This window comes from Rhinopithecus roxellana, chromosome 10, assembly GCF_007565055.1.
Source record: "Rhinopithecus roxellana isolate Shanxi Qingling chromosome 10, ASM756505v1, whole genome shotgun sequence".
NCBI lineage: Eukaryota > Metazoa > Chordata > Mammalia > Primates > Cercopithecidae > Rhinopithecus > Rhinopithecus roxellana.
Window position 1 is genome coordinate 96855111 of NC_044558.1, and position 15490 is coordinate 96870600.

The following is a 15490-nucleotide window of genomic DNA, read 5'->3' on the forward strand; positions in this document are numbered from 1 at the left end:
CAACCTCTGCCTCTCCGATTCAAGCGATTCTCGTGCCTCAGCCTCCCCAGTAGCTGAGATTATAGGCGCGGGCCACCACACCCGGCTGAGTTTTGTATTCTTTAGTAGAGACGGGGTTTCACTATGTTGGCCAGTCTGGTCTCGAACTCCTGACCTCAGATGATCTGCCCGCCTCGGCTTCCTGAAGTGCTGGGATTACAGGCGTGAGCCACCATGCCCGGCCAATAGTATTTGTTGAACTGTTACATACATTATCTCACGCAATTTTCATGGCCTATTTTATGACGATAAACTAAGGCTTAGCACAGTCAAACATTTTGCCTAATGTATCAGGCTTGTGGGAGACTTTCAGGTCATAGAAGTTAAACCCCGATTTGTCCTCCAAGTGACACCACTGTACAGCACCTCCCCACCAGTACTAACATGCTTAGGATTCTCTTTCCTTCCCTCACATCCAAACCATCCATATCTCCTTTTGGTTCTTTCTCCAAAGAAAATCTCAAATTCAACTGCTGCTCTTGCATTTCCTGGCTGCAGAAGACCAGTTGGGAAGCTGGTGTTCTCTTTTCTAGAGAGAGATTTTTACATCATGACAATACTCCAGGCCCGGCCCAGCTCGGTGGCTCACGCCTGTAATCCCAGCACTCTGGGAGGCCTACAGGGGCGTATCGCTTGAGCACAGGAGTTTGAGACCAGCCTGGCAAACATGGCGAAACCCTGTCTCTACTAAAAATACAAAAATTAGCCAGACATGGTGGCATGCACTTGCAATCCCAGCTACTCAGGAGGCTGAGGCAGGAGAATCACTTGAACCCAGGAGGCGGAAGTTGCAGTGAGCTGAGATCGTGCCACTGCACTCCAGCCTGGGCGACAGAGCAAGACCCTGTCTAAAAACAAAAAAAGGAAAAAAAAAAGCCAATCCTCGGGTTAAAACCCTTCTACGGTTTTCAAATAGGCTTAGAATAAACCCCAGCTTCCTACCCAGGTCTCAATGCTGCTTCCTCTCCGGCGGAAGCCCCCACTACTGAGTCCAGCTCCTGGCACATTTGCTGGACACACCCAACTTGTCCCTCTGTGGCCTGCATACTCTTGCACTCACCATCCCCTTGTCTGGAAAGCCTCAGGTCTCTGCTCAGGATCTTTCCCTGAAAAGGTCTTCTCCTCCTGCCCCACTTCCTAGCCCATCGCCTTATAACTGCTATACTATACAAAAGCATCTTATTTATTTATTCTTTTTATACAATTTCTTCAGAGACAGCATATTATTTATTCTTTCCTTGTGTGTTTCTGTCTCCATCCCCAGAATGTAACCTGAGTGAAGAAAGGAACTCGCTCCTTGTCGCTGGTGTGTCCCAGTGCCTAGGACAAGAAGCTGAAGTCTAAGGGAGAGAGGCTCAAAGCTGAAAATCATTTGCCCTTAGAGCCACTTTGAAAAACAGTTCCACAGTTTTGTATACAGGTAAACATACACTTACCATGTGACCCAGCACTCCCATGCCTAAGCATTTACCCAAGGGAGATGGAAATCTGTATTCACACAAAAGCTTGTATGTGAATGTTTATAGTGATTTTACTCATAGTAGCCTAAAACCAGAGAAACAACCCTATGTGGGGCCTAATCCCGTGGGGCATCCCTTCCATCCAGTAATAAAAGGGAACAAATAAGTGATACAAATGTGGGTATATGACTGGGCACAGTGGCTCACAACTGCAATCCCAGCACTTTGGGAGGCCAAGGCAAGCGGATTGCTTCAGCTCACCAGCTGAAGACCATGGAGACCAGCCTGGGCAACATGGCAAAAACCCATCTCTACAAAAAAATACAAAAATTAGCCGGGTGTAGTGGTGCATGCCTGTAGTCCCAGCTATTTGGGAGGCTGAGGTGGGAGTGGAGCTGGGAAGTGGAGGTTGCAGTGAGCCGAGATCATGCAACTGCACTCCAGCTTGGGCGATAGAGCCAGACCTTGTCTCAAAAAAAAGGTGAGGGAGGGTGGCATAAATCAATCTCAAAAGCAATATGCTTAAGTGAAAGAAGTCCCACAAAGGCTATATATTGTAGGATTCCTGTCTCAGTCTGTCTTCTGTCTCTTAGAGTACCTGAAACCAGGTAATTTATTGACAAAAGGAATGTATTTCTCATAGAGGCTGAGAGGTCCGAGGTGTTGAGGGGCTGCATCTGGTGAAAACCCTCTTGCTGGTGGGGATTCTGCTGAGTTCTGAAGCCGTGCAGGACATCACATCGCGAGGGGCCTGAGTGTGCTAGCTCAGGTCTCTCTTCCTCCTTTTATAAAGCCACCAGTCCCACTCCCATGGTAACCCATTAATCCATTAACCTGTGAGTCCATTAATCTAGTCATTCATTTATGAGGACAGAGCTGTCATGTCCCAATGGCGTCTTCAAGGCCCCACTTCTCAATACTGCCACATTGGGGATTAAATCTCAATATGGCTTTTGGAGGGACAGATATTCAAACCATGGCAAGTCCATGTATATGAAATTCTGGAAAAGGCAAAACTATAGGGAGAGAAGACAGATCAGTGGTTGCTGATGCTGGGTGATGGGGCAAGTTGATCAGTAAGAGGCTGGAGCAGTTTTATGGAGGGATGGAACTGTCCTAGATCTTGACTGTGGTGGTGATCATACAATATTGTACATTTGTTGAAATCTGTCAAAACAAAGCCTCCGATCTCATGGAGCTTTCGTTCCATTGAGGGGAGACAGAGAGTAAATAAAAATTAGGAGCCGGTTGTGGTGGCTCACGCCTATAATCCCAACAATTTGGGAGGCCCAGGTGGGAGGATCACTTGAGCCCAGGAGTTTGAGACCAGCCTGGGTAACATAGCAAGACCCCATCTCTACTAAAAATCATTAAAAAAAAATTAGCTGGGTGGGGTGGGATGTGCCTGTAGTCCCAGCTACTCCAGAGGCTGAGACGGGAGGATCGCTCGAACCCAGGAGTTCAAGGCTGCAGTGAGCTATGATCATGCCATTGCATTCCAGCTTGGGCAACAGAGTGAGATCCTGTTTCAAAAAAACAAGAACAATATCAAAAAACAAGAAAACAGAAAAACAGGAGCAATAATGGAACCAACATTTATTTAGAGGACAGGGCATTTCTCATGCATTCTGTCATCTCCTCAGGCGCTCTCGTGACATAGGTGCTGTAGTCCCCACTTCACAGATGAGGCAGCTTAATCCCAGAGGGGTTGTGACCTGTGGAAGGCCATACAGCCAGGGCGGAGGAGACAGAAACAGAAGCCACGATATCCGACTACAGAACTTCTGCTCCCACTCGCGACAATATACTGGTGGCCCAAAGCCCTTTCCGGACACCAAAATAACCCCCAGTGAGAAGTAACAACCAAGCCACACTTCTCACTCACCCCAGCCGTGATCCTCAACAGTGGCCCAACAGATAAAATCAACTGGAAAGCAGTAGTGCTTGCCACGCACGGGGGGAGGGCCGGCAGGTGGCACCAGAGGGCCGCCCGGCTGCTCGCTTTGCGCCCTGGCCGGCAGTAGTTCCCAGCGTGCTCCGGAAGTGACGCGACCGATTCACGGGGGCGCGTTTTTCCCACCCTCAGGGCCCCCGGGCTGCCTGCCGGATTCAGAGCTGCGCCGGAGATGAGATTCTACAGCACTCTTGCCACCCCCACCCTATGCATGTGTTGCAATGATATCAGAATTTGGCGTGCGGTTTACCCGTGTTTAACCTCTCTGCGTCTCGTTTCTGTATCGTATCCACTTGAGCATCACTAGACTGATATATTTTAACAGTGGTGGGGGGCAGCGAGGTCAGTTATGGGTCCCTCCTCCTTGAAGGGGTGGACAATTGACTTTAGGCAAACCTCTTCCCCTCTGTGGGCAACAATTTCCCCTTCTGCAAAATGAGGGTTTGGGTTGTAGTTTCTAAGTTTAGCTGTGGCATGCGAATTCCCAGGAGGTAGTTCTTTAAAAATTCAGGTGCTCGGCCGTGGAGTGCAGACCTCTGGGTTTTTGCAGGCTAGCCAGCTGATTTTGATGCACAGGTGGACCTGGGAGACCCTGGATCAGATTGTCCCTAGGGTCCCTTCCGGCTTTAACATCTTTTGCTTCATTTCTAGGACGTGGTTTTAAACTTTAAAATGAAAATGTGAAACTAGAAATGTTGCTGTGAGACCCCCTGGACAAACAGATTTTTGCACTGGGGACAGAACTTGAACAGTCTCTGTCTTGGCCTCGCCACTGACGTCCCTTCTTTCCTGTAGGGACAGGATGGACAGATTCCTGGTGAAGGGGGTTCAAGGGGGCCTTTTGAGGAAGCGGGAGGAGCAAGAGCCGACTGGAGAAGAGCCAGCTGTGTCGGGAGGAGACAAAGAAAGTACAAAGAAGAGGCCCAGGAGAGAAGCCCCGGGGAATGGAGGACGCTCAGCAAGCCCCAGCTGGCGGCACATTCGGGCTGAGGGCCTGGACTGCAGTTACACGGTCCTCTTTGCTAAAGCTGAGGCAGATGAGATTTTCCAAGAGTTGGAGAAAGAAGTAGAGTATTTTACAGGTAAGCAGAGGGCGGGTGTGTGTGTGCGCGCTCGCGCAGTGAGGACTTGTTTGGTGCAGTTAATGATCTTATGTTTGGAGAAATCTGAACTCAGGATCCATTATTTACTGATGGGTTCGCTAATGGATTCATCCAATATTCTCTGAGCACCTCTGGGCTAAGCCCCTTAGGTGCTTAGGACATAAACTTGAAAAAAAACTGGATTGCCTGTCCACTAGAAGCTGACAGATGACTTGAGTAAATCTCCACTTGGCTACCGATGAGCATCTTCTGGGAAACTTTGCAAAACAAAGTTAAAAAACGTGCTGGGTTCTACTGCAGAGCACTTCAGTCAGAATCGTTCCGAGGACAGGCTGACCACTTGTGTGTTTAAAAAGCTTCCAGGTGATTCTCATGGGCAGAAAGAGTTTGAGAATCACTGGTCTCATAGGAGAGATGGCAAATAACCCAGTAATTTCTCCACACCAGTGGTTCTCAGCGTCACCAGGTGGACTTGCTGTTGGCAGGGCTTAGATTGCTGAGCCTTACCCCTGTGGTTTAGTTTAGTTTCTAAGGAGATTCCAGGTGCTGCTGGTGCCTCTGGTCTGGGGAGCACACGTTGAGAACCACAGCTCTATCCTGTAATGAGGACACAAGGATCTGGCAGAGAGGCATAGAAAAGGAGCTGGGTGCAGTGGCTCATGTCTGTAATCCCAGCACTTTGGGAGCCCGAGATGGGCGAATCACTTGAGGTCAGGAGTTCGAGACCAGCTTGGCCAACATGGGGAAACCCCATCTCTACTAAAATACAAAAAAAAAAAAAAAAAATTAGCTGTATGTGGTGGTGCATGCCTGTAATCCCACCTACTCGAGAGGCTGAGGCGGGAGAATCATTTGAACCCGGGAGGCAGAGGTTGCAGTGAGCCGAGATCACACCACTGCACTCCAACCTGGGCAACAGAGTGAGACTGTGTCTCAAAACAAAACAAAACAAAAAACAAAAGCCCACAGGTCAGGCATGGTGGCACACACCTGTAATCCCAGCTACTCTGGAGGCTGAGGCAGGAGGATCACTTGAGGCCAGGAGTTCAAGTTCAGCCTGGGCAACATAGTGAGACCCCCTCATAGCTTTATTATTTTATGTTTTGAGACAGGGTTTCACTCTGTCACCCAGGCTGGAGGGCAGGGACACAATCCTGGCTCACTGCAGCCTCATCCGCCTGGGTTCAAGTGATTCTCCCACCTCAGCATCCTAAGCAGCTGGGACCACAGGTGTACACCACCAAGCCTGGATAATTTTTAAATTATCTGTAGGTCTCACTGTGTTACCCAGGCTGTTAATTGAACTCCTGGCCTTGAGTGATCCTCGCCTTGGCCTCCCAAAGTGCTGGGATTGCAAGCATGAGCCAGTGCGCCTGACTCGCCATCTCTTTAAAAAAAGAAATGCCCACAAGAGACCCTAGCTGTGTGAGCCCCATCTTTCATGGGGTCACACGCCCTTAGTCCCTACAGTTGACAAAGCCATCCTAGCCTGTAAACTAACTTTATCGTCCTCCAATTTCAGCCTCTTTATTCTGCCTTTACTGTAGTTAAGGCAGTTAAGTTACAGTGTTCACTAAAAAAATGGCCCAGGACCATGTTTCTCTCCTTGTAGGACAAGAGTCACTGTTCTTACATGAACATTTGGGGTAATTGGCTTGGTGCAGTGGTGCACACCTGTAATCCCAGCACTTTGGGAGACTGAGGCGAGCGGACCACTTGAGCCTAGGAGTTCAAGACCAGTCTAGGCAACATGGTAAAACCCCGTGTCTACAAAAAATTACAAAAAAAGTTAGCCATGCATGGTGGCGTGCCCCCATGGTCCCAGCTACTCAGGAGGCTGAGGCAGGGGAACTGCTGGAGCCCTGGAGGTGGAGGTTGCAGTGAGCTTACAAAAAAGTTAGCCGGGCATGGTGGCACACCTTTGTGGTCTAAGCTATTCAGGAGGCAGAGGCGGGAGGATCACTGGAGCACAGGAGGTGGAGGTTGCAGTGAGCTGAGATTGTGTCACTGCACTCCAGCCTGGGTGACACAGGGAGACCCTGTCTCAAAGAAAACAAAACAAAAAGAAAATTTGGGGCAAGCCAAAATGATGATTGAGGAGGAGTTTAAATTGTGTGGAATGACGGGGAAATGTTATTCCTTACTTCCCTTTCAATCTTGAATACCCAGGGAGCATGTATGTGGGGCACTGGATTTCTGATGGTGGCAGTTGGGGGGCCATCTGGATTTCTAGAGGGGAGTCGGGTGGAAAGGAACTGCCATGTTTCTTCTGCACAGGGGCACTGGCCAGGGTCCAGGTATTCGGGAAGTGGCACAGTGTGCCCAGGAAGCAGGCAACGTACGGCGACGCTGGGCTGACCTACACCTTCTCAGGCCTCACGCTGTCTCCAAAGCCCTGGATCCCAGTTCTAGAGCGCATCCGGGATCGCGTCTCTGGGGTGACTGGACAGACCTTCAACTTTGTGCTCATCAACAGGTGACACCCTGTCTGTTTAGTGGACTCAATGTTACAAGTCTTCTGTCTCCTCCAAAAGGAAGTGTTTAGGGTTCCACCCTATTTGGTTCATTGGTACAAATCATTTCTTAGTACACCGGGGCTCTAGGAGTGGAACAGCGCCAGCGCTCGGTCTTCCTGGAGCTCATCCCAGAGGAGGAAGTGAGAGGTTATTAACTCCTGAACAGACAGCTGAATGAGACAATTTCTTCTCTTTTTCTTTCTGTTTTTTTTTTTTTTTTTTTTTTTTTTTTTTGCCCAGGCTTAGTCTGAAATTCCTGGACTCAAGCGATCCTCCCACCTCGGCCTCCCAAAGTGCTGGAATTGCAGGCATGAACCACTATGCCTGACCCTAGACAATTTCAGACAGTGATAACCATCTTGCAAAAAATTGAACAGGCCGATTTGACTGAGAATGGCCGAGAGGTTTGCGATTAGGGCCAGGTTTCTCAGTGGCAGCACTGTGGACATTTTGGGTGCAGTCATTCATTGTTTGGGGCTGACCTGTGCCTTGTGGGATGCTAAGCACATCCCTGGCCTCCATCTACTAGATGCAAGTAGTGTCCCCCACCCCCCAATACCTGTCCCCTGGGGCAGAATCACCCTGGCGGGGAACCCTGGGTGGGTTTAAGGGAAGGTCACTTTAGATGGGGTGGTTAGAGGAGGGCTGAGGCAGTGTGTTTGAGCTGATAACTAAATGGAGAGTGCCAGCCACAGACATCTGGAGGGAGAGCAGAGGGACTCTGGAGTGTCTGTGAAGCAAAAATCCTGCAGGATGGCCAGAAAGCAGTGAATGAGGGAAGGAAGGGGATGACGTGAGCTCAGAGGTGGGCAGGGGCCAGGCTGGGCCGAGTATGGCCTTTAAGTGCAGGGTGAAATCATGTGATAAAGGTTTACATAGACTGGCCACGGGAACTACAGTAAGACATGATTTTGGCTTTGGATGTCTTCAGTTTTAAAGCACATGAACTGGCCGGGTGTGGTGGCTCATGCCTGTAATCCCAACACTTTAGGAGGCTGAGGAGAGTGAATTGCTTGAGCCCGAGTTCAAGACCAGCCTGGGTAATATGGTGAAACCATTTCTACAAAAGAAAAAAAATTAGTTAGGTGGGGTGGTGCATACCTGTAGTCCCAGCTACTTGGGAGGCTGAAGTGGGAGAATCACTTGAGCCCGGGAGGCCAAGGCTGCAGTGAGCTATGATTGTGCCACTGCACTCCAGCTTGGGTGACAGAGCGAGACCCTCTCAAAAATAAGTAAATAATAAGTAAGTCACATGAACAAATAGGTCAACAGACCCCTTCAGGGTTGGCTTATCTTAGAGCCTGCTGTGGACCTCCAGCCCTCGCAGAAACAACAGCAGGTACAGCCATGCACAGAGTGCCATTTCACACTGTGAGGAAATGAGGGCTGGCGGTGCTGGTGAGTTTCAGGAGAGGGTGGTTTTTATGCATTGTGCTTGTTTTCTCATTGCAGGTATAAAGATGGCTGTGACCACATCGGGGAACACCGAGATGATGAAAGAGAACTGGCCCCTGGGAGCCCCATCGCCTCTGTCTCCTTCGGTGCCTGCAGAGACTTTGTCTTCCGGCATAAGGATTCCCGTGGGAAAAGCCCCTCCCAGAGGGTGGCGGTGGTCAGGCTGCCGCTGGCCCACGGGAGCTTGCTCATGATGAACCACCCGACCAACACACACTGGTACCACAGTCTTCCCGTGAGAAAGAAGGTTCTGGCTCCACGGGTCAATCTGACTTTTCGTAAAATTTTGCTTACTAAAAAATAAAAACGTTTTTAACGGTTTTTCTCTTTTATCTTTCCCTCTGGACTCTAAGAGGGAGCTGGTGTTTCCCTTACCAACAGGGAACACAGAAAGGTTTAAAGCACAGGACTTGTTATGTAACAATGCAGAATTCAGAAAGATGATGTTTGTAACAGATCAGTGCATTACACCAGGTGACTGTTTTCCTAACAAAATGATGATTTTATTGCCATAATACACAGCAGATACAAAAGTACCTTTAGCAAATACGTAAGTCAGCAGTTATTACGGCAAAACCACTAGTTTAACTTAGATCTTCCCCAAGAGAATCTACTTACTTTGAAAATAACTTAAAACTAGAAATCAGATTATTGGGCTGCTGTTTAATGCATAATAATTTACAAAATGAAGAAGTCAGGTTAAAAGGCTTTGCACAGGTATTGTTCACATTTGTAGCCTTGGCTCAAACCCTGGCCTCTCACCAAAGAAAGATCTGCTTATAGCCGCATGTTCCAAGGCTCAGCCGCTTTTCTCCCTTTCTTTAATGGTAGATTTCAAAAAGTAAGCAGTGGCAGAACAGCAATTACTTAAAGCTACAGCTTTGCAGTACACTTTAAGGTCACATGATTTGGGCATTTGTTCCACCAGACTTGGGTAAAACAAGTGTGTTCATTTCAACATCAAAGCCAAGGTCTGCATAGGGTGAGTGCAGGACGGACCGTACAGTTCAAGCTGCCCCTTGCACCCCAACGCCCAGAGCCTGGAGAGCCTGCACAGTATATTCTGTGGACAGCGGGAGTTACTGAGTCCTCAGAGTGCAGCCTGGGCCCAGTGGAAGAGTGATCATCTGGGCTTCCTGCATGGTGAGCTGCTGCCAAGGCACCATTTGGTGTGTCTGCCAGCTCGCCCCCAGCAGAGGAAGCACAGGTCTTAGCCTTACCTCAGATGACCTTTTGGATAGGTCTGATTCCAGTCTTATCTCTGATGAGTCGGTTTGAATTTGGATCAATTTCTTTTAATTAAAAATCTAGCTTAAAACAGGTACTACCGTGTCATCAAAATTCCTTTGGCCCTGGGCTGCATTCAGAGACTTACCCAAAAAGGGAAGAAAGTGCTCAATATATACTTTTTGTATTAGGCTACTGGAAATGAATAAATTCAGAATATGAACCTAGAGCAACATACAATACTAGATGCCACCTGAAGTTATATGTTTTTAAAAAGTCAAAAGCTGCTTTCCTCTTTTCCTGAAAAGGGCTGAACTTTGGTGTAATCAAATCTAACCCTTCACAAATGAGGAAACTGAGGTTCAGAGAGACTGCAGCCCCATAGTCAGCCCTTCCTTCCTAAGCCAGCTGTCAACTCACGGCAGGGATTGTCTTTTTATGCAGCCCCAAGCTCCTACCTGTAAACCTTAAGAGCTCTGCATGGGCAATAAATAAACAGATGAAAGTAACCATTTACAGTGGATCCTTGTGTAAGAAAGAGTTTTCCACAGAGCAGAGGAATCAGGTGTCGCAAAGATATAGCTCAGGTCTGGCTATTCACAGAGTTTTATAATACAGTGTGATTACATCTCAGTCCAATATACAAAAGGTAAAAGCAACAAATAAGCTTTTCACTTATAACTGACAAAGTAGTGAAAGAGTTTCCCCAGGGGGCAGATTTGGCAGATGAGCCTTTACTCCATAGAAAGAATTGGAAGATTAGAAAAGGCATAGAAAAAGGAAAGTGTTCTTTAGGCATTTTTCACCTGTTCTCTCGCTATCCTTTGAGTAGCCTGGAGGGAATATTACAGAATGGATGTGCTATAAAAGCAATCGAAAGTGAAAGGCACTTTTTCTTCTAAATTGTTGCCTTTAATAATTTCATTAATTCTTGTCAACAATTTTTATGGGCCTGCTTATTAAAAATAAAAGATCTGGGTGGAAACGTTGATTACACAAAGGTGCCTCCCCTCTGAGAACACCTAACATTACAATATGAAAACGGTGGCTTCAAGAATCTGCATTCTTTTAATGGCCTGTATCAGATGAGTAAAAAGACACTCCAGACATAATGAATGCTTTCTTAATACAACAGTACCTTCTACACACATGAACAGAGCTGTTCAGGGAGCCTGATTTGGTATGAATTGGGGCTGGCTCCCAGGTGGAGCCTGCTCTCAGAACACACCGGAAAGCTGGAAGGCTCCAGTGCGGCTGCTTGCACACACAACAGTACAGTTTTACTTTTTTCCTGGACAGTGTGCAGACAGTGCCATCAGTTCTAGCCTTGCAGGAGGGCGAAATCATTCTTCAGACTTGTACTCCTGGCTCTGGTGTTGCATCCTGGAAAGGACGCGCTCATAGAACAGCAGGTAGGCGCTGGAGGACAGGACCTCCTGCAGGCTGGCCTTGCGGACAGTGTCATCGGAGACCCACAGCCACTGGTTGCTCGTTGAGAGAGGGTTCCTGGCCGAAGGTGGGGACCGTCGGTAAGTGACAAAGTGTCCAGAGTGCATGTCTCCATGGTGGACGACAACTGCCATCAGTCGGAAGAGGTATGTGGAGGAGCTGAACGATAGGAACACATGTCAGGGGTTTACAATTTTAACAAAAAAGACTTTATAGGCAAAAACGAAAGAATCCTAATGTTAAATAGGGGATCAATACAATAGTAAGTCCATACCACCAAATGCTACACAACTATTAAAATACAGATATGTATTTACTGACATGGCAAGATGTACATTCTATGAGTATATGTATATTGTATATATGTGTATGTTTCTATCAAATGAGTGTATGTGTTTATGTATACTGTATGTATGTGTGTTCACATACCCACATACGACTTTATAGAGTGAGTGACCCTAAATGTTTAATTGGCTATTTCTAAGTGGTATCCCAAGAAATTTTATATTTTCTTTATATTTTATACATATACACATATATATACACATACATATGCATATGTAAATTTTATGTACTTTAAAAATTCTTAGTTTAAAAGTTATTTCCATTTTGAACAAAAATAAACAAGAAAGTGTAATCACGAAACTTCACCTTAAAATGAAAAATAAACCTCTACATATTCCTGAATTCATTTCTGTAAACAGCTAATTTTCGAAGCTAAGAGTAGTGGTAGCTCTAAGATGGGGCCTGTAAAGGGCAGCTCACCTGTAGTCGGGAACAACCGGGAGAGGGAAGGGCATCGGTGTGGAGAGCGTTGGCAATAAAGATGGGGAGCAGGCGCCATTCATAAAAATCTGTGTTTTGGGGGCCCCTGGCTGATTCAGAACTGCAAGAGAAAAAGGCCTGAGTCACAGAAAATAAGCAGTGGCTCTGTAAACAAAGCCTGGTTTTGATTACCTTGAAAGTTAACTCCCCATAATGCTACAAAGAAAAAAATGTATTTCATTTGGTATTATATAGATTCATAAAATAATCTGCCCTTTATCCTTAATCTCAAATAGGGATAATCTGTCTTAATCCCAAATAGGACAAGTGTATCTAGCTCCAGCTTTATGGCTAGCCTGGGATCTTTGAGCTCCTAGCCCTGTTTGCTAATGGCATGTATCAAAGTTAATCAGTAGCTAATTTACTGGCTTTTTTTTTTTTTGAGATGGAGTTTCGCTCTGTCGCCAGGGCTGGAGTGCAGTGGCCGGATCTCAGCTCACTGCAAGCTCTGCCTCCCGGGTTCACGCCATTCTCCTGCCTCAGCCTCCCGAGTAGCTGGGACTACAGGCACCCGCCACCTCACCCGGCTAGTTTTTTGTATTTTTTAGTAGAGACGGGGTTTCAGCATGTTAGCCAGGATAGTCTCGATCTCCTGACCTCGTGATCCGCCCGTCTCGGCCTCCCAAAGTGCTGGGATTACAGGCTTGAGCCACCGCGCCCGGCCAATTTACTGGCTTTTGACCTAATCCAAGGTTTCTCAACATGGCACCAGACGGTTTTGGCTGGATCATTCTTTGTTGCAGGGCCTGTCGTGTGCATCAGAGGATGTTGAACAGCATCCCTGGCCTCTACCCAGTAGCACCCCTCCCCTAGCAGTGACAACCAAAACTGTTACCAGACATTGACCAATGTCCCTCGGGCGGCAAAACTCCAAGTTGAGAACCACTGATCTAAACATTCTGTTTTCTTTAATTCTGTCAGCTTCTAAGGAATACCAACATGTAACAGCATTAACACATGTTTATGGGTATACATAAGATAATTAAGGCTATATTTACATGTCTTTTCCTTTCAAGTATCATTTTTGGGGGCCGTTAATACCAAGTAGTTTACTGATGACTTTTTTTTTTTTAAGACAGGATCTTGCTCTGTTGCCCAGGCTGGAGCACAGTGGCATGATCACAGCTCACTGCAGCCTCAAACATCTGGGTTCAAGCAATCCTTCCACCTCAATCTCCCAAACTGCTGGGACTACAGGTGTGAGTCACCATGACTGGCCCTGCTGCTGGCATCTTTAACCACAGTCAGCATGCTCTCAACATTAGTAAACCTGCACCCCAGCCCAGGAGAGGGGGAAGCTGGGGTGCAGAGGTCTTTGATTTAAAACCAGGGCTGAGGGCTGAACCTGAGTCTGTCCCCTACCTCATCTCTTTTTGATGTTAATTTAGTGACTTGATGAGAAAGAGGAAAACACAATCCCTGACATGATGAGGTATCGGGCCATGCAACTGTGGTCACAAAAAGAACAAAAGGGCCAGGCGCGGTGGCTCAAGCCTGTAATCCCAGCACTTTGGGAGGCCGAGACGGGCGGATCATGAGGTCAGGAGATCGAGACCATCCTGGCTAACACGGTGAAACCCCGTCTCTACTAAAAATAAAAAAAAACTAGCCGGGCGAGGTGGCGGCGCCTGTAGTCCCAGCTACTCGGGAGGCTGAGGCAGGAGAATGGCGTGAACCTGGGAGGCGGAGCTTGCAGTGAGCTGAGATCTGGCCATTGCACTCCAGCCTGGGTGACAGAGCGAGACTCCGTCTCAATAAAAAAAAAAAAAAAAAAAAAAGAACAAAAGGACTAAGGGACCCTAAATAGGAAAGTATGGGGTGTGAGACGATCCTGACCTAACTGGGGTCGGCAGGCAGGTGGTGAGTTCAGGCTGAGAGCCCTTCAAGTGAGTGGGTTTTCCTCATGTCTAACTCTAAAGAACTCAGTGTGTCACATGAGACACCTTTAGAAAATGGACCAACATGGCATTCTAGGGCCAGTTCTCCCGTGTGGTGTCTGCCCTTGGACCAATCATTCAACCCTGTGGAGCCTCCACATTCTCATCAGTAAGACCAGGGGTGATAACAGCTACCTGGCTTAACTGAGACCTCAGCTGAGGGCAGTAATGGAATCAGATACATGATTCAGTACAGAAGTCACTTCAACCCCCAGAAGAGGTTCAGTGATCTTTAGCCAGGACATGTCCTCCCCACATTTCCTGTACTGACAGGAAATGACACAACCAAAAAAAAAAAAAAATTCACTGGAATGATGTGAGCCAATGATTATATCATTTAGTGGAAAGATCAGAAGACAAGGCTGCAATTTTAAGCGTTTCTCTCTGTACTTTTTCATCTGTAATATGGTTTCAAAAACCATACATCTCTCTGCTACATAATTTTTACCTCTTCTAAGAAATCTTCCCTCTTCCACCCCCAATCCTGCTGTTCTCAAGAGTTTAAGCAACCATTGTACAAGCCTTGTGCTCATGTCATAAGGGACCCAGAAGGTGGTGATGCCAAACTGCTTTTCTCTGTGCTGAAAATTCCTGCTGCGTCGGCTCCTCGTGCACACACCTGGCGTGGGGGCTCCCGGCCCATCCTGCAGCTTCAGTGTAGGCCCTGGGTTCTTGTTCAGTTTAGGGTTGTGTTGACTAGGTTTATGTCCAAGGAGGTGGTACTTGTAAATGTCCATCATCAGGAACTCATTGAACTGCACGTGCTCGTGCCGCTTCAGAGGCGTGCCGTGACTGGACCAGCTCAGCCGCTGCAGGTGGATGCACAGACACTGAGGGAGCTGCGGGTAGAAGAGAAACCGGGAGAACTGAGTTGTTTCAGGGGCAGGACACACGGAGTCCTCAAAACAAAACCAACAGGGTGTGTGGTGTGGGCTCACCTTCCCTAGTTTTAACTGTTTAACAAAAGTGGTCCTCTGGTGTTCCACCTTTTCCCCATTCAACGTTCCCTTCGCTTCAATCTGAAATAAAAGAAACATTTCTCTGCAGAAATGCCTAAAATAGGACAGCTTTGGAGTGCTGCAGACCACAGTGGTGTTATAGCGGCACACAGTTGGCACTTGACTGCTACCTGCTGAAATGAATTCAGCTGCCCAGTTATTTGTGAATTGTTTTCCCTGATCCCTCTTAGTCATTAAATAACAGAAACAGTGGAGGGAAGAGAATGTGTAGAGCGAACACTGATGCTCTGACACTGGCATGTCATCTATTAATTGTTCTCTGTCTTCAAAAATTCTGTTCCATACAGTTCCTCTTGAGTCAGAGGGGAAAACTCAGTTACTTAGGGGAGTCAGGCAGGTAGCACAGGTTAAAAGAAAGGGTGTAAAACAAATGGGAGTGGAAGCAACTGCAGCAAACTGGAGAGGGCATTTCTCATCTCAGCGTGACAGTTTATTCTTTAAACACTGCATGAAACAAAATTCATCTGGGAAAGAGATTTGGTCCATGAGCGGCCAATGTCCAAAGC

At 47.3% G+C, this 15490-nt stretch overlaps 2 protein-coding genes across 8 annotated transcripts in view; one reads left to right on the top strand and one right to left on the bottom strand.

Annotated features, from left to right (window-relative positions):
- The first annotated feature begins 3560 nt into the window (after positions 1-3560).
- Positions 3561-8848, top strand: ALKBH2 (alkB homolog 2, alpha-ketoglutarate dependent dioxygenase). 4 transcript variants are annotated; one of them, XM_030939839.1, is made up of 4 exons: positions 3561-3795; positions 4105-4535; positions 6834-7032; positions 8525-8848. In XM_030939839.1, the coding sequence occupies exons 2-4, from the start codon at positions 4256-4258 to the stop codon at positions 8829-8831; spliced, it is 786 nt and encodes a 261-aa protein (XP_030795699.1). In that variant the 5' UTR covers positions 3561-3795; positions 4105-4255; the 3' UTR covers positions 8832-8848. The 4 variants fall into 4 exon arrangements, with proteins under 4 accessions (XP_030795699.1, XP_010358796.1, XP_010358804.1 ...); XM_010360494.2 differs by having other exon boundaries at positions 4249-4535; XM_010360502.2 differs by having other exon boundaries at positions 3561-3733; positions 4249-4535.
- Positions 8849-9013: 165 nt separating this feature from the next.
- USP30 (ubiquitin specific peptidase 30) overlaps positions 9014-15490 on the bottom strand; it is a 34932-nt gene continuing 28455 nt past the window's right edge. For 3 of the 4 annotated variants that reach the window (XM_030939600.1, XM_030939598.1, XM_010360514.2), the window contains 4 exons: positions 14904-14984; positions 14585-14804; positions 11969-12089; positions 9014-11362 (listed from right to left, as the gene is read on the bottom strand). In XM_030939600.1, coding sequence (XP_030795460.1) covers positions 11098-11362; positions 11969-12089; positions 14585-14804; positions 14904-14984 — 687 coding nt within the window. In that variant the 3' untranslated portion in view covers positions 9014-11097. Of the gene's footprint in view, positions 11363-11968; positions 12090-14487; positions 14805-14903; positions 14985-15490 lie in introns of all 4 variants that reach the window. The other variant, XM_030939599.1, reaches the window with a different exon arrangement.

Coding starts and splice junctions, on each gene's coding strand:
- ALKBH2 (XM_010360486.2), top strand. Junction 4,536..6,833: donor AGAAGTAGAGTATTTTACAG/GTAAGCAGAGGG, acceptor TCTTCTGCACAG/GGGCACTGGCCAGGGTCCAG. Junction 7,033..8,524: donor AACTTTGTGCTCATCAACAG/GTGACACCCTGT, acceptor TTCTCATTGCAG/GTATAAAGATGGCTGTGACC.